Genomic DNA, 24037 nt, shown 5'->3' with positions numbered 1-24037 from the left:
GACGCCAGAATCGGTTTGGGTCCTCAAGGCTTAGCAGCTCACTCTGGAGGCAGAAAGCCTGCTTCTTTCCTCATCCTGCCCTCTAGTATTAATGATGATCGCGATGCTTAATAGCACTCAGGCTTCGGAAAGAGGAAGAGGTTATGACTGTTAAGACATTTCAGGGATCTATGTGATTGTACAAAGAACCACTCAGAGACAAGGAAAGGGTGGTGGGAAGTGCGGCTGGGGTGGGGGCAGTGGATGAGAATCAAAGCTTATCTGCACCTAATTACTCTTCCTCTCGTAACTTGAGCCATTTCAAGTTGAAGCTGGCATTCTGGGTGCTCCCTGTACCCCCCTGTGCCAGAGCTGTTCCCTGCCTCTCCCTTGGAATTTGCCGTCCAGACAGCTTTTCCTAGTGGTCCTTGTTGGGTCTGGTGCTTCATTTCCTTTCTCTCCATACCCTCTGATCCCAGACAAAGTCGTTCAGAGGCAGCATCTTTCAGATACTTGGAGAGTGTTTCTGCCCAGGTCATAGGACCAGGATGGGATGTCTCTTGTTTCACGTGGTCACTCTTTCCCAAGACCCTACATTCTATTAGCACCCAGTGTCCTGCACACCTCCAGACTTGCTGTTATTCCAGCAGCTCAGAGGGGATTAGGCATGGAATGAGAAGCCTGGTCCTGCTCCCCATCAGGCTCTGAGAGAAAATTATGTTATCAAATAAAGCCTGGTTGTCCTCTAGCACTACGGTGCTAAGGAGGCCTGGGCTTTCACCAGCAGTGAAGCAAACCGCTGCTCACTCTCCCTGCCCCGTGTGCTTGAGGAGAACTTCTGGGAGATAAAACGGTAGGATGAAGTGGATTGAGGAGATGCCAGCTTCTCATCACTGCTTGGACCTTAGTTTCCTCTCCCCCCGACAGCCCCCCACCACACTGCCTGGCATCCTTCCTTCCTTTTGCAATTCCCCCATCAATGATTTACAGTGTGTTTCTGTTTTCCTCTGTTGCTTCTTTAATAATTGTATTTCTCTTCTAGTTTTGCAAGACAGTGGTCAACAGGAAGGCCCAGCAGCTCCACCCTCCTGAGTGACAGGCCATCTTCGGACGCAGCCTTTCTGTGCCCATTCTTCAGGCAACTTTGATCCCTTACTGTAGTTAATTCTAGATGCCCTTTAATATTGTGAACAAATAGACTGTCTGGTATTACGAAGCCCATGTGTGCGGGAGCCTGCCCCTCTGAGATATGTGGCGTGTAGGTGGCTGTATTTACAGCTCCTCCCTCTCCAACCATTGTGTTCTTGACCCATTTCTGTGTGCCCCCGCCCCCTTTATTTCCAAGTGACATTTTTAGTCATTCAAAATAGCTGCCTTTTGTGATGTGGTGATTTTAAACGATTTACTTTGTTAGTTTTCAACCTTGGGATAAACTTGAGGTATTTTGCTTCCTGGGCAAATCTTTGCAATTTTGAGTGCTCACCTGGGGAGAAGGGATGAGTTAGAAATACATATTTTTTTCCCCTCCAGTTCCACAGAACAGCAATGTGGCTTCATAACTCTGACCTCTGCTCCCAGTAACCCACTGTTAGAGCGCTCTAGGCACCATGGAAGTACCCAAGGCCCAGCCAACCTGTTTTGAAAATTAAACAAATACAAATAACCCCTGCCCCAGGCATTGCATCTCTGGTCACTAGTCTTAGAAATACCTATGGTTTCTTGGCCCTCCTGTTGCCCACTCTGTATCTCCGCAGAGCCCGTAATGTGCCCGGGGCAACTCTATCTGGAGGGAACTGTCCCGTGTGGCCCTTAGAATTGAGTCTGCCCCCCGAGGAGCTCTGTATGTCCACGCTCCTCTTCCCTTTTGGGCTGGTGCTGCCACTCAGCAATAATCCCCTTTTCGCTGTGCTTTCTTAGATTCCTGTCCTCTGTCTGAGGCTGGTCAGGACACAATGGGTCTTGATCTTTTCATGCTGCACAAAACAAGCATGCAAAAAGCTTTTTCCCAGAACATGTTCCCCCATGTCTCCAGTTGCTGGAAAGGAATTTGGGGGTCAAGAACTCAGCTCATCCTGCCCCCATGCTGAGTTCTGCCCTGGACAATCAAAAGCAAGTAGCGATCGTAGTACGGAGCTCTACCGAAGCTGGCTGGTGAGAAAGTCCAGGCTCCAGGGGAGCAGAAGCTGCCGAGTGCTTCACCGTTCCCTGGGACTTGGCAGAGCCCGAGTATGCCTTCCCAGTGGGAGAATCTGAGATAGCTGTGGTGTCACCTGACATTTCCCAAACCTTGTGAAGTTTGTTGGCCGAGTGTGCAGTGACTCAAGCCCATGCTAGCCTGGGTGCAACTGCTAATGCGAGACCAAATCTCTGTTGGGGGAGTGAGAAGTAGAATGGGATGATCTGTCCTTAGGTTTTTGTCAGTTTGTTTTGCCTTACTCATTTCTAAGTGCAATAAGGGAGTGTCACACAGGATGAAACCTGTGACTTCCTGATGGCTGCTTCCCTGTGGCCCTCCTGGGGGTGGACAGACTCAGCGTGGTTAGCTCCCACCTTCATTGAGGCCCCTCTGGGGCCGGGAGATATCCTGTCACAGTCTCCTCACCTTGTGGGGTCTATAGTAGTGGATCTGGGGCAATTCAGTTGGTTATTAGCATCCCAACTGCTGGTAGCATTAATTTGACTGGGAAAGTTGAAGAGACATTCCTACTGGAGAAAAATATAAATGTTTTCCTACAAGCTCTGTATTAGCTATAATTATATTTGTGCTTAAAGCTTTCCCTTCTTACATTCATCAACTAAGTGAAGTCCAGATGTGGGTTAGCCTGGGAGAAACAAACGGTGATATTCTAGGCGGACTATTGTTTATGTGGTTTGAGGGTCAGCAGTTGTCAGTCTCCTTCCTTCAGCTCTTCTCTGAGATCCACACATATCACTCCAACTGTAGGGGCGGGGCTCGCTCCTTGTCGGCCTTTTCTCTGGCTCCTCCACCTCCACCTGTTGCCCCAGTTCAGCATCCACAAGAGCTGAACTGGCGTTTCCTGAGGTCAGCTGGATTTGGGGCTCCAGCCCACATCAACATAAGAAGGGACGTGCCTGGTCTGTTCCGTCCCCATGGATAGTGTCGCTGCTGGGCAGCAGTGCTGGCTTCTTTTAAGTACCCCCCTTCCCTCCTTACCCACCCCCCAAACTGACTAGCACTCAGAGGGGCTTATGATGCAAGGCTCAGCTCCAGGGGTAGTACCTGAGGATGTGCCACGCCCCTTCAGACCAGCTGCTTTCAGGGCCGCAGTCCCAGTTGGAAGCAGCAGTGCCTCTGTAGGAGGGGTGCTGGGCTCTGGCCTTCTCATGGAGAGCGGCTGGGGACAGGGTCAGTATTGTGGACATGTGTATATCTTCCCAAATTCTCTTACAGTCCCTGCTGGGACTCCCTGACATATTTTGGTTGGTTCCTAGTGCTACTTCTTTTACAAAATACACTTTGTAGAACTGATTAGATTACCTTGTTTATTTAATGTGAGTTTGTGCCTTTTTGTCTCAATCTTCCAATATAGGTTATATTGGGGGAAAAAGCAGTCTAATAAAATCCTAGACAGAGCTTTCTGGAGTCCAGCTTATTGGTGATGTCCTTATGTCCATTTTACAACTTAGGTATCCTCAAACTCTTGCTCATCTCCCCGATTTTACCAGGGAAGGATTAGAAAGATACAGGATATCTCTGAAAATTGTTGGCATGTTGATTTCTGTAAACTAAAACAATCCCCTTATCATTTTACTTATGCAGATATCATATTTCTGAAAGTAATTTGGCCACTTTCTACTGGCAGTATTTCCTTTTTGCTTTTGTCTCCCCTCCTCTCCACATCCCTTTTACCCATCCTACCAAGGGAAACATTTATTTAAGGGAGTTCTTAACCCTGGCTTCCGAGTCTGTAAACCTCATGAAGCTTGTTTGTAAAGTTGTGGGGCATTTTTCTGGGGAGAGTCATGGCTCTCATCAGTTCTTCAAAGGAATCCCATGCACCGTCCTGCCCCCGCCCCCCCCCCCCCCCCCAAAATTAAGAACCAGTGATTTGAAAGAAATCATAGTCTTTGGCACAGTAAATAATCTTCATTTCATGTTTGGTCGTAAATAGAGGCAGTGACTTATTTTTCGTTCACTGATGTATAGTTTTCTGAGTCCAGGAGCCCCCAAACGTCCAGTGTGTAACAGTTTGCATGAGTTTGAAAAGCGGAAAACACTTGAACGTGAGAGTGGAGAATGGAGGCGCTCACTGACCAAGAGGAGAGAGATTACCTGTAGTTGGGAAAGAAACTGGATTACAGGCCGGACAGTGGGTGCCTGCGCCGCCTCCCCTCGCCCTCTGCCCCTCGGGACGTTGGGAACCTGCAGGCAGACAGCGCCGAGGGCCAAGACCTCACATTCTGCGCTAGTGAAACACGACGCGCCGGGGAGGGACGAGACGGCGGCTTCCGCCGGAAGACGACCTCTCCAGGCCGACGTCGCGCGGGGCACGCTGGGAGCCTCCTGGGCAGTGTCTGGCTCACGGCGCGCCCCGGCCGCCGGGCGGGGCAGTGTTGTATCGGGTTCTGGTGACACGAGGACACGCCTCTCTTACGTCCCCGTCCCCTAGGCCCCTTTCCCCTCAGCCTTTCACCGTTTCGCGCTCCTTGGAGAGTTCCGCCTCTTCCCCCGAGCCCGCCACCCAGAGCCCTCCGTGCGCTCAGACCCCGCCTCTTACGGAAGCCGAGGCGGAGGGTTGAAATCCGGAAGAAAAACAATCGGGAGAGGGAGCTGGCCGGCTGCACCTGCTGCCCGAGGGGGGCCGATCGGGCCAGGACAGGCTGCCGCGGGGAGACGCGAGCCGGCCGGGCCACCGCGTGGGGACGATGGCGGCCATGAACCCACAGACCGAGCTGAGAGTCAGGACGCTCAGGTGAGGAAGGCGACTGCGGGCAGGCCGGCCTGCTCGGGGCGGGATCACTGCCTCCGACCCAATCGGGGCTGCGGGGCTGGGGCAGAACCAGACTGGGAGAGAAGGGGCCAGACCTACAGGGCTGCTTCTAGTTCAGAGGCCTCCCACATTCTCCCAGGCCCGTATCGAGAGGGCTATGTTGGGCTCGAACCCCGCACCCCCTCCAAACTCAGGCCACCAAGTTCTTTCCCACTTGGACGCCCCAAGCAGGTGGCCCAGTTGGGTTCTGGAGGAGGCAGCAGTGTTGGGCTGTTTGAAGTTAAAAACATAACGAAGCATTCTTCCCTTAGCTCTAGAGTAGAAACCTTGTTCTTACTTTGGATCAGCACATACATCATGGGGTCTGCCTGATCCCGTTGTGACCTCCTGAAACCCAAAATCAGATTTAGATAAGATCCTTTAGTGAAGTGACAATAGCCTGGTCTCATGCTTGTTCTTTAACGAGGAACAACGCTAATCACCAACTTAGTGCCGGTCACGATGCAAGGATTTGCTGCTAATCGTGGGACCTAAAAGTGGGAACAAGAAATCCCGGCTTTGGCTCTCCATCCACTTAGAGCAGGTCCCTGGGAAAACAAGGAGCGTTAGAGTAAAAGAGCTGCCTCTTAATCCTCCGTTGGACAGCAGGGGGAGACCGTAAACAAACGAAGCACGGAACCTCTGGCTGAGTGCCTGGGAAGGTGGTTATTGTATTGTTTTATTGATGTTCATATGGAGGGGCAGGAAATTGCTTTAAGCTGGCCAAGAATTTCTTCAATTTGTGCTCTTTAGAACATGGACCTCTAAGAACAGGGTCTGGTGGAGAAAAGATGTTTGAGGACATCCTGCCCTTTTCTTCTCCCCCCCCGCCCCCATTCTACACCTTCCACTGTTACAGGTCCTCCTCCTTACGGTGTGCCTAGGACTCACCTGAGGCTTGGTGGTTCTTCTTGGTCTCTGCAGGGTTTGTAGCCCCTGCCTGTTCTGTACTCAGCACAATCTGGGGGCTTCCTGGGAGCATTACTGTAACTATTCAAATGAAGAGATTTGCAAGTCTCTCCATCCCCTGAGCTGCTGATTAGATCCGTTGTTTCGCTAGGGTTTATGTGATGCTGAGGTGGATGTTATCCAACTGATGACTTTTCCCAAAAGAGGGTAGAGTCTTGAGAGAGATGTTGAGAAACATGTTATTTAGAATCTTCTTAGGCTCTTCTGAAATGCTTGGCAGAATTGGTTGTGCTCCAGAGATGAGTGAGGAAGGAAATGTGGTGCTGTTATCTCTGTTATTTTTGAAATTCCCCTGTCTTGCAGTACTAAGGCCTCTCACAAGGTGAAAACTGAATCTCCAGAATCTTTCTGGTGGTTGTAGCATCCCGTGGATTGAAGAGTGGGGGTGGAAAGTTGCTGACTGAGCCATAGATGAAGGGCTGGTGGAATTAATAAATTCCTGACGGTCCACCCCATCCACACCCCTTCCCTTGCCTGACTCCGAAACCTTTAGCCCTGCTTTGGCAGCTCTCCTAGTGTCAGCAGCACCAGTGCTGCCAGGTGTAGGGAGCTGTACGCCTGCACGGAGGAGCCAGTCCAGGGTGGGAATTTCCTGCTTCGGGGGCAGAGGTGAAGATGAAGGGCTTGTAGTTCAGTGGCCCTATTCCCTCCCCCGGATGCAGAAACACACGTTTGCCATTCTGACTACAGCGGATTGTGGTGCAGCCGTTAGCAGGCGCAGTCCCCTGTCTGTTACCTGGACGAGGACTCATCCTCCTTCCTCCATGGCTTCCCTTCTCAGCATACATGTCGTGACATGGAACGTGGCCTCTGCAGCACCCCCTCCAGACCTCAGTGATCTGCTTCAGCTGAACAACCTGAACCTGAATCTGGACGTGTATGTCATTGGGTAGGTGTCTGCAGGGCCCGTCACGCATCCCTGTATCCGAGATCAGGTTAAGCCTGACCAGTCCCAAGTTGTCCCTGTGGGGAACCGCTGTAACCTGTACGCCCTCACTCTGGAGTCTGAAGGCCAGGAGCTTTCAGCCTGCATCAGGGCCAGGCAGCGTCAGTTGTCCTGGATCAGCAATGGCAAGGGGTTGGCAGTCAACAGCCAGGGGAGGGAGAGACCACGGTCATGAGAGCCCAAGGCTGGAAAGTCGGCTGAGGGCAGTGCTAAATGTCTGCGGCAGAGGCAGTGCCCTCCAGGCCAGGGGGAAGCCTCTGACCTGGGATGGGCAGTTTGCAGGAAATGAACTGTGGGATCATGAGCCTCCTTTCTGACACTGCCTTTGAAGACCCATGGAGCGGTTTCTTCATGGATGTGCTTTCCCCTCTGAGCTTCGTCAAGGTAACTTATAAGTTCATGGGCAATTGGGAAGTGTGTCTCATCTCTTATCACTGATCCCTAGTCCTTTGGTCTCCCACTCCAGCTTTCATGCCGTTTCCCTTTTATTTAAAGGCCCAAACCTCAGTTGCACATGGCTCCCTGGAGCTCCTGCCTGCCTTGTGTCGTTCAGAGGTAGCTGGAGCTGAGCTGGAACCCCAGGGGCTAGTTTAGCACCTTGATATTTTTCAGGTTAGGAGAATTCCTTGGGGAGGTGCAGCAGGGCTTAGTAACACCTCAGTGCCTACCCCACCCCTCGCCTCCGATCTCTACTCTCAGGCCCAGCCTGAAATCTCGGAGCATAATAACTGCCACCATCTAGCGAGTGCTTACTTGGTGTTAAGCATTATAAGCAAACTCTTCATATACATTATTTTAAAATCTTAACTCTTTTGAAATATGGGTATTATACAGGTAAAACCAAGACTCAGAGGTCTCACAGGATGTCTGGGGTTCAGATCCAGATCTTTCAAACTTCATAACCCATGTTCTTGGCTACTGTACTTTACTGCTGTACTGATGATGTCTAAGGCTGACAGGTATCCCATGACTCGCCTGCTGGTATCAGAGGGTGTCCTCTGATCATAAGGGATATGCACCTCAAATTCTTAGGGGCGAAGAGGTTAGGAGAGGGGACACAGGTGTGGAGGAAAAAGCTTCTCAGTCTGTAGGGCCAGTATTCTTTGGGGAATCTTTAGACCATAGGAGCATCTACAGGAAGGCTCTAGATTGCTGGATCTCACCTTTCTGCCCTGCGCAGCCAAGGGATGAAGCACACTCCCACTCAAAATACCTCCAAGAAGCAATGCTCCTTGGAAATACCAGAATTCCTTTCTTCCCTTCCCTGGGTGACTGGATTTCTTCAGAATTAATTCTATTACCCTAATTTGCCTAAGGGTGCTGAAGCAAGAGCTGTGAGTCCTCCCGAGGAGGGCAGAGCCAGGAGGATGGCAGACAAGGTTTGGTCCTGCTGCTGAGGCTAAAAAATGCCAGCCCCCAAGCCCTTGGCTCCCTCCACATCACACTCGGGTCTCTTGCTGCAGACTTGGAGCTGGACCTTCTCGGAGGGCAGAACCGCTTCTCTCTCACCAACCACTCCCTTTCCAAGACGGGAGGCCTCCTTGTACCTCGGCTAACTGGCAAGGGATTGGCAGGATGGAATTGAGCCAAGGAAATGAGCTCATCTTGCGGCATGGACACAGCTCATTCTATCCATGCGGCCTCCCGAGGTTGGGAGAGCAGCCTGAGGGCCTGGCACCCAAAGAGATGACCTTTCTTCCCCAGGCCAAGAGTGGAGGTGAAGGGCGAGCCCTGCCTGCAGCCTATTCCTTAGCCAGAAGTTGCCAGCCACGGGTTGAGAAGCCTGGGGCTGACCCCCTTGGCAGGCTCCTAGGCTCCCAGCCACCTCCCTCTAGTCCCTTCCTTAGCTCCTCCTACTTCATTTCCTCCACTGGAACTTCCCCCGCGAGCCTCCTCCTGCCTTTCCCCACAGCCCCACCCCCACCTCCATCCTCCCTGCGCCACGCCCCCTTCCCTGCGGCTTCACGAAGTGGGCTGGTGCCTTTGTGGTAGAGCCCATCGCCCCAACCCACTCTATGGGTTCAGATTCAGCTTGAAACTCTTCCTGAATCTTTTATCAGCTCCCTGGGAGTCAGTCCCTCATAGTCCAGCCCTTCGCCCACTTCCATTGTCATATTTGCACGCGAAGGGGAGAGACCGAGACCGGGGGTGGAGAGGGGGGCGGGGGACACATCTGAAGCAACCTCTGCCGAACCCTAGTTTCTCACACCTCCCTCCCTCGGTCTTGGATTTGGGGTTCCCCCTGCTTTGCCTCCTCCACCCAGAGCTCCTGGCCTGTGGGATCAAGTTTCATAATTCCTGGAAGGCCGCAGTACACACTCCCCACCCGGGGATTTCCTCCTTGGCCTCTGCACCTCATGCTCCGGAAATAGCTACTCGGGTGGTGGGTGTAGACAGCCTGCAGCTGAGAGGGAGGGTCACTGGCCCATTCCTACCCCACCTCCGCGGCCACAGAGAGCAGGGATTTTGGCAGTCCTGATCCTTTGAATATCCAGGTAGTCCTACTGGTTCCTTAGTCTCTTTGAGCCTCAGTCCTTCATGTGCAGAACAGGGACGGTGCTGCCTTGAAGGGTTGGCTAGAAGATTAAACGCGCAAGGCAGTGTGTCAGTGGACGGTAGCTACTCTCCCCAATCTGTGAACACACGTCCTCTGCGCTCGCTCTCATCCCCTCTGCGTGGCCTTCGTACACACCAACTGCCCACAGTCTATATTATTTTTCAGTAGCATTTTCTTAATTTTTTTCCACTGAGCTATAATGTATACAGAAATTAAGTGTACAGTTTGATGGATTTTTTTTTTTTTGGCCACGCCACGCAGCATGTGGAATCTTAGTTCCTTGACCAGGGTTGGAACCCGTGCCCCCTGCAGTGGAAGCGCAGAGTCTTAACCACAGGACCACCAGGGAAGTCCCCAGGTGGATTTTTATATGTATATGCAGAACATGTTACCACTGGTCAAATCAAGATACAGAACATTTTCAGCACCCTAGAAGGCTCTCTCATGCTTCTTCCCTGCATTTACTTTCAAGAATCCCTAAACCAAAAAAATAATAGCTGCCAGTTAATCCAGCATCTTTGAGATAGATTCCTGCTTTATTAATGAGAAAATAGGCTGAGACTTGCCCAATATCAAATACTAAGAGCCCAAGCTGGGATTTGAACCCAGATCTGGCCCTTAGCCACTGTCCCATAGAGCATCTTTGAAGTTCTTTGAGCCCCGGCACACAGTACCCATGGAAACTCAGGAGGGCACTGAGGAGAAGAGCACCTGACCGTGCCTGGGCCAGGGCCGAAGAGTCGGTGCCTTCCTGATGGCAGGGTCCCTGGCAGCCTTGTCTTCTCTGCCCTCCACCCTCAAGCCCAGGAGCAGAAACTGGAACTTGCTTAGCTTCCAGAATACATCATTTGGCAACTGAGACTCCATCTGCACTGAGATGCCATAGGCCCCTGGGGCAGGACATCCGTGTGGATCAGGGCTCTCTAGAGCGCCCAGCGCAGGGCCTGGAGGGACACAAATGACCGTTGCCCCTCTGTCCTGCAGGTCTCCAGTGTCCGCATGCAGGGGCTCCTCTTACTGATCTTTGCCAAGTATCAGCATTTGCCCTTTATCCAGATCCTCTCTACTAAATCCACCCCCACTGGCCTCTTCGGGTACTGGGTAAGGACTGAGCTGTTGTCTGAGTCAAGAGCTGGGGGGCCGTCTCTCACTGGGATGGGCAGGGCTGGGGGCTTTAGAGCTGGGCAAATGAAAAAGGGGGTGAAATGAATCTTGGCACTCTGTCCAGGCCAGTGCCCTGCATAGCCGCCTTCCCGCCTCAGCGGGGCTTAGCATCCCTAGGATGGCAGGTGGATGAGCTGGGCTCTGAGGATGGAGAGGCCACTCTGGGAGCTGAGTGTCTGACTCCTGGGAGATCCCACAGGAGGTCTAGGATGGGAAAAGAGAGGTGTGTCCCCCCTAGAATGGCTTCCCACCCTTCTGCCCACCTACCAGGGGAACAAAGGGGGCGTCAACATCTTCCTGAAGTTTTACGGCTACTATGTCAGCATCATCAACTGCCACCTGCCCCCCCACATGGCCAACAATGACCAGCGGCTGGAACACTTTGACCGGATCCTGGAGATGCAGAATTTTGAGGCACGGGATATCCCCAACATCCTGGACCACGAGTGAGCATGCCGTTGTGAACTGCCGCCCCTGCCCTCTCCCCCAGGCCAGCCCAGGCAAGCGTGCTCTGCCCGGTCACTGCTCCCCAGCCAGAGGCAGTCCGCCCCATCTCCCACCCTCTCCCAGCCTCTTCCCTGACACCCCATCTGCTCTCCTCTGCAGCTTTGCCTACCTGAGGTCTGCAACACCTTCCCTTTCCCTGGCCGCTCTGCCCTGCCTAGAAACTCTGGGCACTTCCGAACATCCCAGGTCAAGAACCTCGTGGTTCCTGAGGTCCCCGGAAGGGCTGGTTCTCAGCCTTTCCTGGTGCCCAGTTGAGGAGGGAGGGCTAGAGCCTTCTCCACATTTGCCACGTGCCCCTTGGGGCTCGTCTCTTCGGCTTAAATGGCGGCAGGGTGGGGGCCGTGAGAACAGTCCCGTGGGGCCCTGCCCTTGTCTTCACCTGATCTTCTCACCCACCCCTCGAGCTTTCTGCTCTCTGGCAGCCCTGCAGTGAGTGGCCAGAACCCCTGTGGTCCTGCCTTTTCTGACCTCGTCACAAACCTTCAGGCCGCCTGCTTTCCTTTCTTTCTGAAGCCTCATTCTCTGGTTTGGAGACATGAACTTTCGGATTGAGGACTTTGGGTTGCACTTTGTTCGGGAATCCATAAAAAATCAGTGCTACAGTGACCTGTGGGAGAAGGATCAGGTATCTGATGAGGGGAGGGCCCCGAAGGGTGGTCTGAGCCCATGGTGGGTGGAGGTCAACATGAGATGTGGGGAGGTTCTCTAGTGCCTGTTCTCCTTTCCCAGGCCGCCCAGGTCCCTGTTACCAGGCAGGGTGGGGTCTTACAGGGCTTCGCCTCGCCTCTGCGGGTGGGGCAGCCAGTCCTGTCCGGCCGCCCCAGTCCCCAGCTGGAGGAGCGAGGACGCAGCCACTGGGTGTGCGTGAGATTAGGGAGCGAGAAGGGCTTCGGCCTGCTGTGGCCTTGCGCCATCGCCAGCCCTCTCGTGTCCCTGTTGTCTTTCCCACCCCCAGCCTGGCTTGCCTCCTAGAGGATGAGATATCACCCCTTTGGGGGATCCTGGCTACCCCAGCCTCCCCTCTGTCACACGTCTGCTGGTGGCTGCCAGGGAGATGGAATTCAGAGCCTGGTCCCTATAGTCCAAGAACTGGGAAATGGCAGGCAGCTGCCTCCCCTGGGACCATGGGGTAATGTTTGCAAAAGGATCCAGCTGATCTCCCGGGGGTGAGGGCGCCGGGGGCTGGGGTGCCGAGGCTGCCGCTGGGGCAGTGAGGAGGTGGAGTGGCCGGGTTTGACTCTTGCCCCACTGCGATGGCATGTGCCAGCCCTTGACTGTAGCGTGGTGCCGGGCCGTTGGGGCAGGACTGCTGGGAGATGGGACTGTGCCTTTCCCTCCAGCTCAGCATTGCCAAGAGACACGACCCGCTGCTCCGGGAGTTCCAGGAGGGCCCCCTGCTCTTCCCGCCCACCTACAAGTTTGATAAGAACTCCAACAACTATGACACCAGGTGAGGGGGCTCCACCAGGAGAGGATCAGCCTGTCGCAGATCTGGGCCTGGGAAGTCAGATCGTGCTGGCCCTAGTGGCAGTGGGAGCTGCCTCCGAATAGAAGTGTCAGGGAAGCAGGAATCGATCCAGCCATCACCTCTCGGGAGTGGCACCACCCGCCCCCCTCATGAGATGCTGACCGTGGGAGCTGTCCCAGATTGTCCGCAGAGAGAGCAGGAAGGGGAGACACAGTGCTGGCAGGAATAGGGGTTGGGGGCAGGGCAGGTAGGTAGAGCCAAAAGGGAGGGAAGACAGTTGATTGCTGACTTGAGGGGACTGTACTTCAGCATTCTGGGAACCCCTGCCCCAGAATGTTGTCCCTGTTGTCCCCGCTCCCCAGGGCTCTCTGATCCTACCCAGACAGGGGGGCAGAAAGCTTGGCTCAGCCAATTACTGGTATTACATAGCCCTGCCCCAGCTGTGAGTGGGTCGGGTACTATTTAGGAAGGTGAAGTAGTAACTGTCAGGGGGGAAGTTAATGGGGAATAATGTAGAGATAGTACATCTGGTAGTTAGAAGCACAGCTCTGCCCTTCATCAACTGTATGACCTTGGACACGGTATTTGAGTCTCAATTTTGTCGTCTATAAAACGGGGATGATAACAATACCTATTTCACGGGGCTGAAGAGTAAATGAGACCTTGCATGTGCTCAGACCAGTGCCTGGCACCCGGTAAGCACTGTGGTAACTGCTGTTGTCATTTTTATTTTATTTTATTATTTATTTTTTATTTTTTTATAAATTTCTTTATTATTTATTTTTGGCTGTGTTGGGTCTTCGTTGCTGCACGTGGGCTTTCTCTAGATGCGGCGAGCGGGGGGCTACTCTTCGTAGCAGTGTGCAGGCTTCTCATTGCGGTGGCTTCTCTTGTTGCAGAGCACGGGCTCTAGGCGCTTGGGCTTCAGTAGTTGTGGCACGTGGGCTCAGTAGCTGTGGCTCGTGGGCTCTAGAGCACAGGCTCCATAGTTGTGGCGCACGGGCTTAGTTGCTCCATGGTATGTGGGATCTTCCCGGACCAGGGCTCGAACCCGTGTCCCCTGCATTGGCAGGCGGATTCTTAACCACTGCACCACCAGGGAAGTCCCTGTTGTTATTTTTAGATTCATGTCTTCAGGTGGCAGTTTTACTGAAAACCTTTCTCAGAAGCTGAGAAAGGGCCAAGTGACCACCAAAACCTTAGGCTTAGGCAGAGGGGCAAAAGTAGCTCTGGCAAGAGGTCCCTGGCCCAATTTAGGGCAAGGATCCTCATCTCTTTGAAGAAAAAGAACCCCCTACATGCTATGAGGCTCTCTGTTTCAGCTGGAGCAGCTCCTTCATGTATTCCCCTAGCAGGACTGTCTTACGAGGGAGGTAGGAGGCGCCTCCAGGGCGGCCCAGGCCTCTGGGATTTAGCAGGTGAGTAGGTATGTCCACAGCCAGCCTGGGGTGAGAGGAAGAGCTGCTGGCCCAGCGCTGGAAGCCGTGTGGCAGAGCCACGATGTCCCCACCAAGCAAGGGGGAGAGCATGAGCCATTTCAGGTGTGTGGAGCAAGACAGAGTGGGGTCACAGCCAGGGCAGTGCACACAAGAAGAGGCCACGAACACTGAAAACAGGGTCCAGCCTGAGCTACAGTATAAGCCAGAAAGAAGGGAGGAGGTCAGGCTCCAGCTGGCCTGCTGGCCAGGTCCACAGCTGACAGTCTCCCCAGCCATCCATTGGAAATGAGGGTCCAATGGACTCACTGTGGAAATTGTCAGGCCTCAGTGGGACAGGCTGGGGCCTTGGGGGCTGGGACCCTCTACCAACTGACTTCAAAACCTCGCTTGCCAGCAGGAAGAGAGCTGCTGACAGACCGTATGGCCAGGTGTCCTTCTGCCCACACCCCTGGTTATGGGAGGGACACCAGCAGGAGACTGGAAGTTACTGAGATGACGTAGAGAGGCTCCGAGATGTTCAAGGTCTTACCCAGGTGGCTCAGCTAGTGATGGCGGAGCTGGGGCTCAGACCCAATTCTCTGGACTGTGTTGCCCACGATGCCTTCCTCTAGCCCACAGTGCCTCTGGGTTCACAGCCAGTCTTGCCAGCAGCAGCAGAAAGGAGGGCAGGATCGGGGGAGCAAAGGCTTGCTAAGGAGAAGGCAGATATTATTTCCACATAATAGGTATAATCCACATTGTGACTGACATTATTGAGTGCTGACCATGGGCCAGGCATTGTGCAGAGTGCTTTGCCCGCATCAGTTCACTTCATTCATACTGTATCTTCATTAGGTAGACGCTGTTCATACTGACTTTTTACAAATAAGGAAACTGTGTCTCAGAAGATCTAAGTAAGGTAGTAACAGAGTAAGTGACAGAGCAAGAATTTGAACTGGAGTCTGTGTGAATCCAGTTCCCCTTGCCTGGAGCCCAGGAAATGAAGGTATGTCTGGACAGGAACAGGGGCCTTATCGGGGGACATCCTAACTGAAATATTCCCAGCTGGGAGCTTCTGTGGTGGGCAGGGCCTGAGCCCCACATAGTGAACAGAAGCATTCCTGTCTGATCAGTCTGTTATTCATCCTTGAAAGCCCAGTTCAGACATCATCTGAACCATCTGAAAAGCCTTTCCTGACCCTTGCCCATTTCACTGAGAGTTCTCTCCTTCCCTTATGCTCCCTGCAAGCCTTGCACACACCATGCTTTCAGTGTTGCTTTTAAGACACAGCGTGCCTTTCTTGCTGTGCTATGAATGCCCAGCGCACAGAGACTGGATCTGATTTATGACCGTCCCTGGTGTGTAGCGTAGTGCCTGGCATATGTTTGAACTGGGAGCCTGAGAGGACAAAAGGAAAAGATAAGGTATTTAAGGAGCAACCAGTCTAGTAGAGGGACCCACCCAGAGTGAGAGAGCCAAATAAACACTCTCAAGTCCAGGAGTTGGCCCATAGAAGGTTCCAGAACTCTGTGTGGAAGTGCTGAAGGAGGGTGAAGCAAATGGTAAGGAGGCGGGCAGCTGAAGCCAGGAGGAGTCAATGAGAGTTACTGTCAGGGAGGCAGAAAGGAGCGCAGGCATTCTGATCAGTCAGCAGCGCTGGTGAGAGGCATCTTGAGTGGAGCTGACCCGCTGTACAGAGGGACCGAGCTGCATGCAGGGCATGGTACGGAGCTTTGCCCGGCCTCGGCAGCATCCCGGAGCCAAGATGTAATGAGAAACGAGGTCAGCTCCATTACACGGGAGGGCGAAAGGGCTGAGGGCAGGAAATCCTATTAAAGTCAGGGATTGCAATGGTTTTGTTACAGTCGACAGGAACCCAGTCCACCTCTCCGCTAGGCAGTGAGCAGAGGATGTTATGATCAATCTATTCAAGACTCGACTCCAGAGTTCAACGAGACACTTAGAAGCCATCATAGGGAGCCGAAAGGAAAAGTGCTCTCAGACCCAAAAATGGAACACATCACTACTTTTGGGTCAGTACACTGGCTCAAGTTTTCTAGGCTCTTAAGCCAGGAGAATCTTGCAGAGCTCCTTGGTTTTAATTTTTAGAAAGTAAAGACATACTACAGGCATACCTGGGAGATATTGCGGGTTTGGTTCCATACCACCGCAGTAAGGCTAATATCACAATAAAGAGTCACACAAATGTTTTGGTTTCCTGATACATAAAAAAGTTATGTTTACACTATACTGTAGTCTGTTGAGTGTGCGATAGCATTATGTCTAAAAAAAATGTACATACCTTAATTTAAAAATACTTTATTGGTAAAAAAATGCTAACCATCATCTGAGCCTTCAACAAGTCATAATTTTTTTTCTCAATAGTAACATCAAAGATCACAGATCACCGTAACAATTACAACAATAATGAAAAAGCTTGAAATATTGTAAGAACTACCAAAATGTGACTCAGAGACATGAAGGGAGCAAATGCTGTTTAAAAAATGGTGCTGGGGCTTCCCTGGTGGCACAGTGGTTAAGAATCCGCCTGCCAATGCAGGCGACACGGGTTCAAGCCCTGGTCCGGGAAGATCCCACATGCCACGGAGCAACTAAGCCCGTGCGCCACGACTAGTGAGCCTGCGCTCTAGAGCCCACGAGCCACAACTACTGAGCCCACCTGCCACAACTACTGAAGCTCGCGTGCCTAGAGCCCGTGCTCCGCAACAAGAGAAGCCACTGCAATGAGAAGCCCACACACCACAACGAAGAGTAGCCCCTGCTCGCCGCAACTAGAGAAAGACCGTGTGCAACAACGAAGACCCAACGCAGCCAAAAATAAAATAAAAAATAAAATAAATTTATAAAAAAATTAAATAAATAAATAAAATAAAAAATGGTGCTAATGGTCTTGCTCGATGCAGGGTTGCCACAAACGTTCAATTTGTAAAAATCACAATATCGGCGCAGTACAAGAAAAGCGAAGCACAAGGAAACGAGGTGTGCCTGTAATCTCCAGAAAGAATTCTTGTACTCAGTCACGACCATTGAGCCAAAAAAAGCATTAGTGATGGGACTTCCCTGGTGGTGCAGTGGTTGAGAATCCGCCTGCCAATGCAGGGCACACGGGTTCGAGCCCTGGTCCGGGAAGATCCCACATGCTGCGGAGCAGCTAAGCCCGTGCACCACAACTACTGAGCCTGTGCTCTAGAGCCCGCGAGCCACAACTACTGAGCTCGCGTGCCACAACTACTGAAGCCTGCGCGCCTAGAGCCCAAGCTCTGCAACAAGAGAAGCCACTGCAATGAGAAGCCCGCGCACCGCAACAAAGAGTAGCCCCCGCTCACCGCAACTAGAGAAAGCTTGTGCGCAGCCATGAAGACCCAACATCGAAGACCCAATGCAGCCAAAAATAAATAAACAAATAAGTAAATAAATAAATTCATTAAAAAAAAAAAGAATGAACAATACAGGTGCCCAGTGATGAATGTGGACCAGTCCATGGCAAAGGAGGAAAGGGAGACAGGCTGAGGTCCCAAGGAGGAAGGAGAGCCAAGCTGAGGTACTGAGGGGGAAGGAGAGTCAGGCTGTGGTCAGGACTTGGGGAGGATCCTGACGGGACAGCAAGTATGGGCTCTTGACCATAATAGGGAAGTGGAGGGGGGAGGATGCTTTGAAAGGGAGAGTGGTACTTTCATGTGGTTCATTCCCAAGTTTTAAGAATTGCTAGGCACTGAATGTCCAAGATTGGTTTGGAGATTGAGTGTCTGTTGTCTCTGGGATGGGAATACCACATTCCGATATCCCCTGAACACTCCTCAGAAGAGTGAAGGATTGAAACAACCCAGGAGCCCCGAGCAGAGGTGGTTTAGCCAGTTCCCACTTCTTGACCACTCCCTCGACAATGTCTCTTTAAAGTAAGCACTGTTATCACCCCATCTTAAGAGTGGAAGAAGCTGAGGTTTGGAGTGATGAAGTCACTTGCCCAAGGGCAGAGCTTTGTTTTAGACTAAGTTACTGGTTTGTTGTAAAAGGATATAACTCAGAAGCAGGCAGATGGAAGAGATGTGTAGGACAAGGTGTGGGGAAGGGGAAGGAGCTTCCATGCCCTCTCCAAGGGCACCACTCCCCAGATTCACTAACCTGGAACCACACAGCTCTTAATTAACAGGGGCAGAACCTTCCCCCAGCTGGTCTCTGATACTAGAGTCCGAGTTCACCACCGAGGCACCATTCTGCCTCTGTTGCTGGAAAACCATATTGCTATTGAAGTGATGGAAGTATATCAGAAATGTTTGTTTAAAATAGTAAGTGAATAAAGCAGAAGACAAAATAGAATTTCAAACTGATTATAAGCATATGAAGCTGTATATGTTAAGATTAGGTGGGCAGGGCTTCCCTGGTGGCCCAGTGGTTAAGAATTCGCCTGCCAGTGCAGGGGACATGGGTTCCAGCCCTGGTCCGCGAAGATCCCACATGCCGCGGAGCAGCTAAGCCCGCGTGCCACAACTACTGAGCCTGGCTCTAGAGCCCGTGAGCCAGAACTGCTGAAGCCTGCACACCTAGAGCCTGTGCTCCGCAACAAGAGAAGCCACCGCAATGAGAAGCTTGCGCACCGCAACGAAGAGTAGCCCCCGCTCGCCGCAACTAGAGAAAGCCCGTGCACAGCAACGAAGACCCAACGCAGACAAAAATAAATAAAAATAAAATAAATTATTAAAAAAAGATTAAGTGGGCATTTTTCTAAAATATATTTTTCACTTTTTTTTAACCATTTTATTTATTTTTTTTAAGATTTAATTTTATTTATTTTTGGCTGCGTTGGGTCTTCGTTGCTGCATGCAGGCTTTCTCTAGTTGCGGCGAGTGGGGGCTACTCTTCTTTGCGGTGCGCGGGCTTCTCATTGCGGTGGCTTCTCTTGTTGCAGAGCACGGGCTGTAGGTCCAAGGGCTTCAGTAGTTGTGGCACACGGGCTCAGTAGTTGTGGCGCATGGACTTAGCTGCTCTGCGGCATGTGGGATCTTCCCGGACCAGGGATCGAACCCGTGTCGCCTGCGTTGGCAGGCGGATTCTTATCCACTACGCCACCAGGGAAGTCCCTAGGTGGGCATTTTTGAGGAAAGAGAATGAGCTTGGGTTTTTGTTTTTTTTTTAGTTCTTTGGGTTTCACGAGCACATGTTGAGTACCTACTGCATGCCAGGCTCTGTGCTAATGCTGAGGATACACAGGAGATGCCAAGCGTCCGTCCTTACCTTCCAAGCTCACATGCTAACTGATAGGCTGACTGGGAAACAGTAAACTACAATATAATGTAATAGGAGATGTACTTGTGTAGAATGCTTTGGAAGCAGAGAGGTCAGTGACGGCTTTATGACTAAAACAGCACTGGAACTGGGCCTCTCCCTGTGACAAAGGGAGTTATAGATAGCAAAAGCTGTAAGAGTAGAGGCCCAGAGGCTTGAGAGGCTCACCATGGTGAGGTGGGTCTGGGGCAGAGGAGGGAGATAAGGTAGCACAAGGGGTGTCAGACTCCTGCGCACCTTGAAAGCCACATTTGGAGACTTGAGCTTTATTCTGGAAGCAGTGAAGACTCCTTAAAGGTTTTAAAGCAGCGAATCATCTGACCAGGCTATATGGTCTCTCTTATGCCCGTCAGGGAAGCTGGTGAGTAAAGAACAGGTGGGAGGTCTTTCACTTGACTCTTGAGAACAAAGCATCACAATAGCCAGTGTATGCAGAGAGTTTATGTTGTACGAAGCATGGTGCTAAACATTTTTTGTGTTTCATCTCATTTAATCATCTCAGCAACCCTATGACATAACTACTATTATCTCCATTCTACAGAGGAGGAAGCTGAGGCCTAAGAGGGGTTGGCCTGGTGATTAAGGGCACATGCTCTGTGGTCATGCTGCCTGGCCTTGAGTCCTGGCTCTACCACTCAGTGGCTGTGTGACTTTGGGAAAGTTACTTCCCCTCCAAGACTCATTTTCTCCGCTTGTGAAGAGTGAAATAAATAGTTCTGGTTGCAGGCATGTAGTGAGCATTCCCTAAATGCTTCCCTTTCCTTCCCTAAGGTCGGGTCTTTAGTATGGGGGAAGCCAAATTCCAGCTCAGGTCTGTCTCACTCCAAATTCCAAACCTCAGCTTCTTTGATGTTCTGCTGCTTTTGTTCAAGAAATAAGAAGGGCTTTAAACGGGATGTTTCTGAGTCACAATTCGATTGTGACCCTCTAGTCTACTGAGGGTCCTTGGCCGAGTCTGACAAAGGCCAGCATACTTTTGGTTCCATTGGACACCCTCCTGCCTGCTGCCATGCTGGTCTCCAGCTCTGGCCCGGGGGGGTCTCGTGACTGCTGACAGGCCCTGGTGTTAGGGAATCCAGCAAGCTCGTGGGTCCCTTCCTGCTCACCTGCCAACCCTTCTCTCCCCATTCTTCCTCTCCTCCCACCCCCAGTGAGAAAAAGCGCAAGCCCGCATGGACCGACCGCATCCTGTGGAGGCTGAAGCGGCAGCCCCAGGCCGCCGTCCACACCCCGACGCTGTCAGCCCCCCACTTCACCCTGTTTCCGAGGAGCTACGTCAGCCACATGCTGTACAGCATCAGTGACCATAAGCCTGTCACTAGCACCTTTGACTTGGAGGTAAATTTCTGGGCTGCCCGGCACTTGGCAGAGGAGCAGCCGTGCTGGGCCACACCCCCAGACCCTCCCGCCCTGGGTTCTCATGTCAGCAGATGCCCCAGGGGAGACCTTTGGGAGGACATGATTGCCTTTCCTCCCGGGTCAGGTATCCCAGCTCTTCTTAGGAGCTGTTGATGGCTCTGTCTGTCAAAAATGTGTTCAAACCCTTTGTCAATAGGTTTCCATTTCCTCTTGGTACTGTCCCTTGGGGCTCCTGAGTTCCATTATGCTTATTACCTACCATGTGAAGTAGGACTTGCTTTCATTTGTCTTACACCTATCAGGCTCAGGTTGCAAAGGGAGCCCCCTCCATCCTTGTATCTTGCCATCTCATGACCAAGGCGGTGTTCACCTCCTTTGAGCTGCTGGCTGCCCTCTTACTGTTTGTCTGTCTTTATACCACTGTGTCCCTTCACATGCCTATAGCTGTTCTCACCAGAGGCCCCCAAATTGGATTTGGGCCTTTGGGTCAGGGACCGTGAAGGGCCTGCGAGCAACTCCCTGGCTTCTTTCTTCAACCTGTCGGCAGCGCCCCTGACCTCCCTGACCCTGACGTTCCTCAGCACTTGGCTCTCTGCTTCGTTACCCAGCCGGCCCCCAGTCTCGTCCTCCTGGCAGGGCCAGCCATCCCCGATCAGCCTTTGGCCCTTCTTTCCAGCTGGCCAGCCAAGGTCTGATACTCTAAGGGCAGCCTGGTAGAGTTCACCAGTGGGTGCCCCTCCATCCCTCCCCACTGACCCTGACCGTTGCAAGGGCACAGTAAGGACATTCATCTCAGGAAAGGGAATGATGCTGTGGGACTTCAACCCCTTCCCTCCCCTGTGTGTAGCTGAAGCCATTGGTATCTGCCCCACTGATCACCCTGCTGCCTGAGAGCCTGTGCACCGAGGAGAGCGACCTGCTGATCAGCTACTCCCTGACCGCAGACTTCCTCAGCAGCCCCTGGGACTGGATTGGCCTGTACAAGGTGACGTGGCAGGCGGGCAGGGAGCCCACCAGTCGCACCCCCCACCACCAGTTTATCTATTCTGAGTGCTAATGGGAGTTGGGCACAGAGACTGCAGAGCTACCCTCATCCACCCCAGGGGTCCTTGCCCACCGAGGGGCTAGCAGTGAAGGGGAAGAGGCAGGTGGTATGATGGCCAGCCTTAGAAATGAGACCATCCTCTCCGTAGGACTTGACATGGGTCCCGTGTCCTCCCAGACCACTGACCACCCGCCCGATCCCCCCTCCCACAGGTGGGGCTGCGCCACATTAATGACTACGTGTCGTATGTCTGGGTCAGGGACAACCAGGTCTCCTTCAGCGACGGGCTGAATCAGGTACCTGCCCCCTTTCCTGAGACAGGTATTCCACATCTCCAGCAGGCGGGCTTGTCTGACCTCTCCCCTGTCTTCTGGAAGGAGCAGAGAGCTGGATACCTAGTCGCTGAGAGCTGAATGGGGCCTGGGGCCGTGGAGCTGATCCACTTCCGTCTGTCCTTCCCTCCAGGTGTACATCGACGTTAGTGACATCCCTGAGACTGAGGATCAGTTTCTCCTTTTTTACTATAGCAACAACCTACATTCTGTGGTGGGGATAAGCAAACCCTTCAAGGTAATGGATGCTGGTGGGTAAGAGGAAGGGTAGCCCAGAAGACTTGAGCCCATCACCAGTTCCCTGAGGCCACGGGCTGAGGAGCCGACCCCTACCATGGAGCCGAATCCTTTGGGGGATGGGGGAGACAGAAGGCACGGAGTGAAGCCTGCCCTCGTCCCTTCCGCTCATTGCCTGTTTTACCCCTGCAGATCCAGCCTCGCTCCTTCTTGGCGGAGGGCCCCCTGGATGAAGCCCAACCACAGATCTGAGCCGGGATAGAGTGAATCCAGGGCGGAGGCTGGAGCTGGCAGCCAGCTCTGCCTACCACTGCCAGGAGTGCTGGGGGCCCAGCCCGGCCCCCTGAGGAGGCAGCGGTATCCTCCACCTCCCAGGGGGACCTCTAGCCACACTCCTTTGCTCTCTCCAGTCCAGATCTCTGGAATCGGCCCCTTAAATACAGGTTTTTTTTTGCTGAGGTGTGAGTGAAACCAGCTAGTTTGTCAACAGTGAAGATCTAGACAGTCCACTGGATGTGGGAAGGACCCTCTGGCCTGCATCTCATTTCTTGATTTCCCCCACACACACTTCCAGCCCCGCCCAAGCAGGCCTGCCAGGCACATGCCCCATCTGGCACAGGCCTGCATTCTTGTCACGCCACCCTGGGCCTTAGGCTGCCTGGGAGGGGGAGTGCTCCCATTTGTACAGGCTGCGGAGACTGGTTGGCCCACATAGCACTGGGTTCCAGGAGTCTTGGCATCTCGTTGCCTGTCCCCCTGAGGGGTGGGCAGAGGATCTGGGATCCCTGCTTTCAGCAGAAGCAGATGACTAAGTAGGCAGGATGGAGGAGCCCTCCACCCAGGCTCTTCTGTAGGGGTTGTGGGCAGGCTGATGTGTGTCCTTCTGCCAGCAGCACACACACCCCACCCCCACCCCTGGCTCAAGGAGTCCAACTCAGGAAGTTCCAGGGTCTGAGCAGAGGACTGGACCCAGGTTCGCTTCTGCTAGTGGGTCAGGCTCCATGCCCCCAACCTGCCCTCTTGTGAAGGGCTGGCAGGTGGTAGAGGACCTATGGCCACAGACTTTTCCAGGGTGGTCCTTGCCCCGTCCAGGTCGTCTGCCCCTACCCTCGCCTGCCATCACAGGCCAGAAACCTGCCCTTTGTCTAGATCACTCTGGGACCTAGAAGTGGGGGCAGGCGGAGAGGAGAGTCAGAATCAAGATGTTCTGGAGAATCTGGCCCGGGGGTCTTCAGAGAGCATTCTCCAGCTGCTGTGTGGACACGGCCCGGCCCCACTCCCACCATTTGCCTCCAGCCACCGTTGACTCTACAGCCTGTTTCCAAGGAGAAGACACCTCAGGGAGCCTGCTCTGTGACTATTAACACCCAGCCTATGACCCGAGACTGAGGGACACTCCAGTTGCTCTGCATTCCTACTTCACCCTGGGAGCCATCAGGAACTGTCCCTCTGGCTTCTAGCAGGCCATGGCCGTCTGTGTTCTGTGGCTGTTGCATTGGGGGATAATTAGAAACATGGCTTTTACACTTGTGACTCCTTCATGATAGTGGTGGGAACGGGCACACTCTCCTGGGCCCTTGCTAGACTCCAGGACGAGGGCCCTGTTATCCAGACTAGACGATGTCTGTGGATGACAGATGTTGCCCAGGTGGGAATGGGATGAGGTTCTGGGATGGTGGCCCTCTGAGTCCCTGGTCCAGGTGGGGCATGCCTCTTATGGTGTTGGACACTTCGTTTACTCTGCTGCTGAGTAGGTAGAA

The 24037-nt window shown here is 52.8% G+C and overlaps 2 protein-coding genes across 6 annotated transcripts in view; both read left to right on the top strand.

Moving 5' to 3' along the window:
• PITPNA (phosphatidylinositol transfer protein alpha) overlaps window positions 1–1346 on the top strand; it is a 35075-nt gene extending 33729 nt beyond the window's left edge. The window contains exon 12 of the mRNA XM_068530345.1: window positions 1022–1346. The gene's annotated coding sequence lies outside the window, so the exon portion shown is untranslated. The remainder of the gene's footprint in view (window positions 1–1021) is intronic.
• A 3248-nt stretch (window positions 1347–4594) lies between these two features.
• On the top strand, window positions 4595–23801 carry INPP5K (inositol polyphosphate-5-phosphatase K). Of its 5 annotated transcripts, XM_068531117.1 has the most exons (12): window positions 4596–4913; window positions 6721–6828; window positions 7161–7269; window positions 10427–10543; window positions 10877–11052; window positions 11627–11738; window positions 12454–12563; window positions 20456–20642; window positions 21511–21648; window positions 21921–22004; window positions 22174–22278; window positions 22470–23801. In XM_068531117.1, the coding sequence occupies exons 1-12, from the start codon at window positions 4867–4869 to the stop codon at window positions 22527–22529; spliced, it is 1353 nt and encodes a 450-aa protein (XP_068387218.1). In that variant the 5' UTR covers window positions 4596–4866; the 3' UTR covers window positions 22530–23801. The 5 variants fall into 5 exon arrangements, with proteins under 5 accessions (XP_068387219.1, XP_068387218.1, XP_068387217.1 ...); XM_068531118.1 differs by lacking the exon at window positions 21921–22004 and having other exon boundaries at window positions 4595–4913; XM_068531116.1 differs by lacking the exon at window positions 4596–4913 and having other exon boundaries at window positions 6596–6828.
• Window positions 23802–24037: the final 236 nt, after the last annotated feature.

Source organism: Eschrichtius robustus, chromosome 20, assembly GCF_028021215.1.
Source record: "Eschrichtius robustus isolate mEscRob2 chromosome 20, mEscRob2.pri, whole genome shotgun sequence".
Lineage (NCBI taxonomy): Eukaryota > Metazoa > Chordata > Mammalia > Artiodactyla > Eschrichtiidae > Eschrichtius > Eschrichtius robustus.
This window is presented reverse-complemented; position numbering and strand designations above follow the sequence as displayed.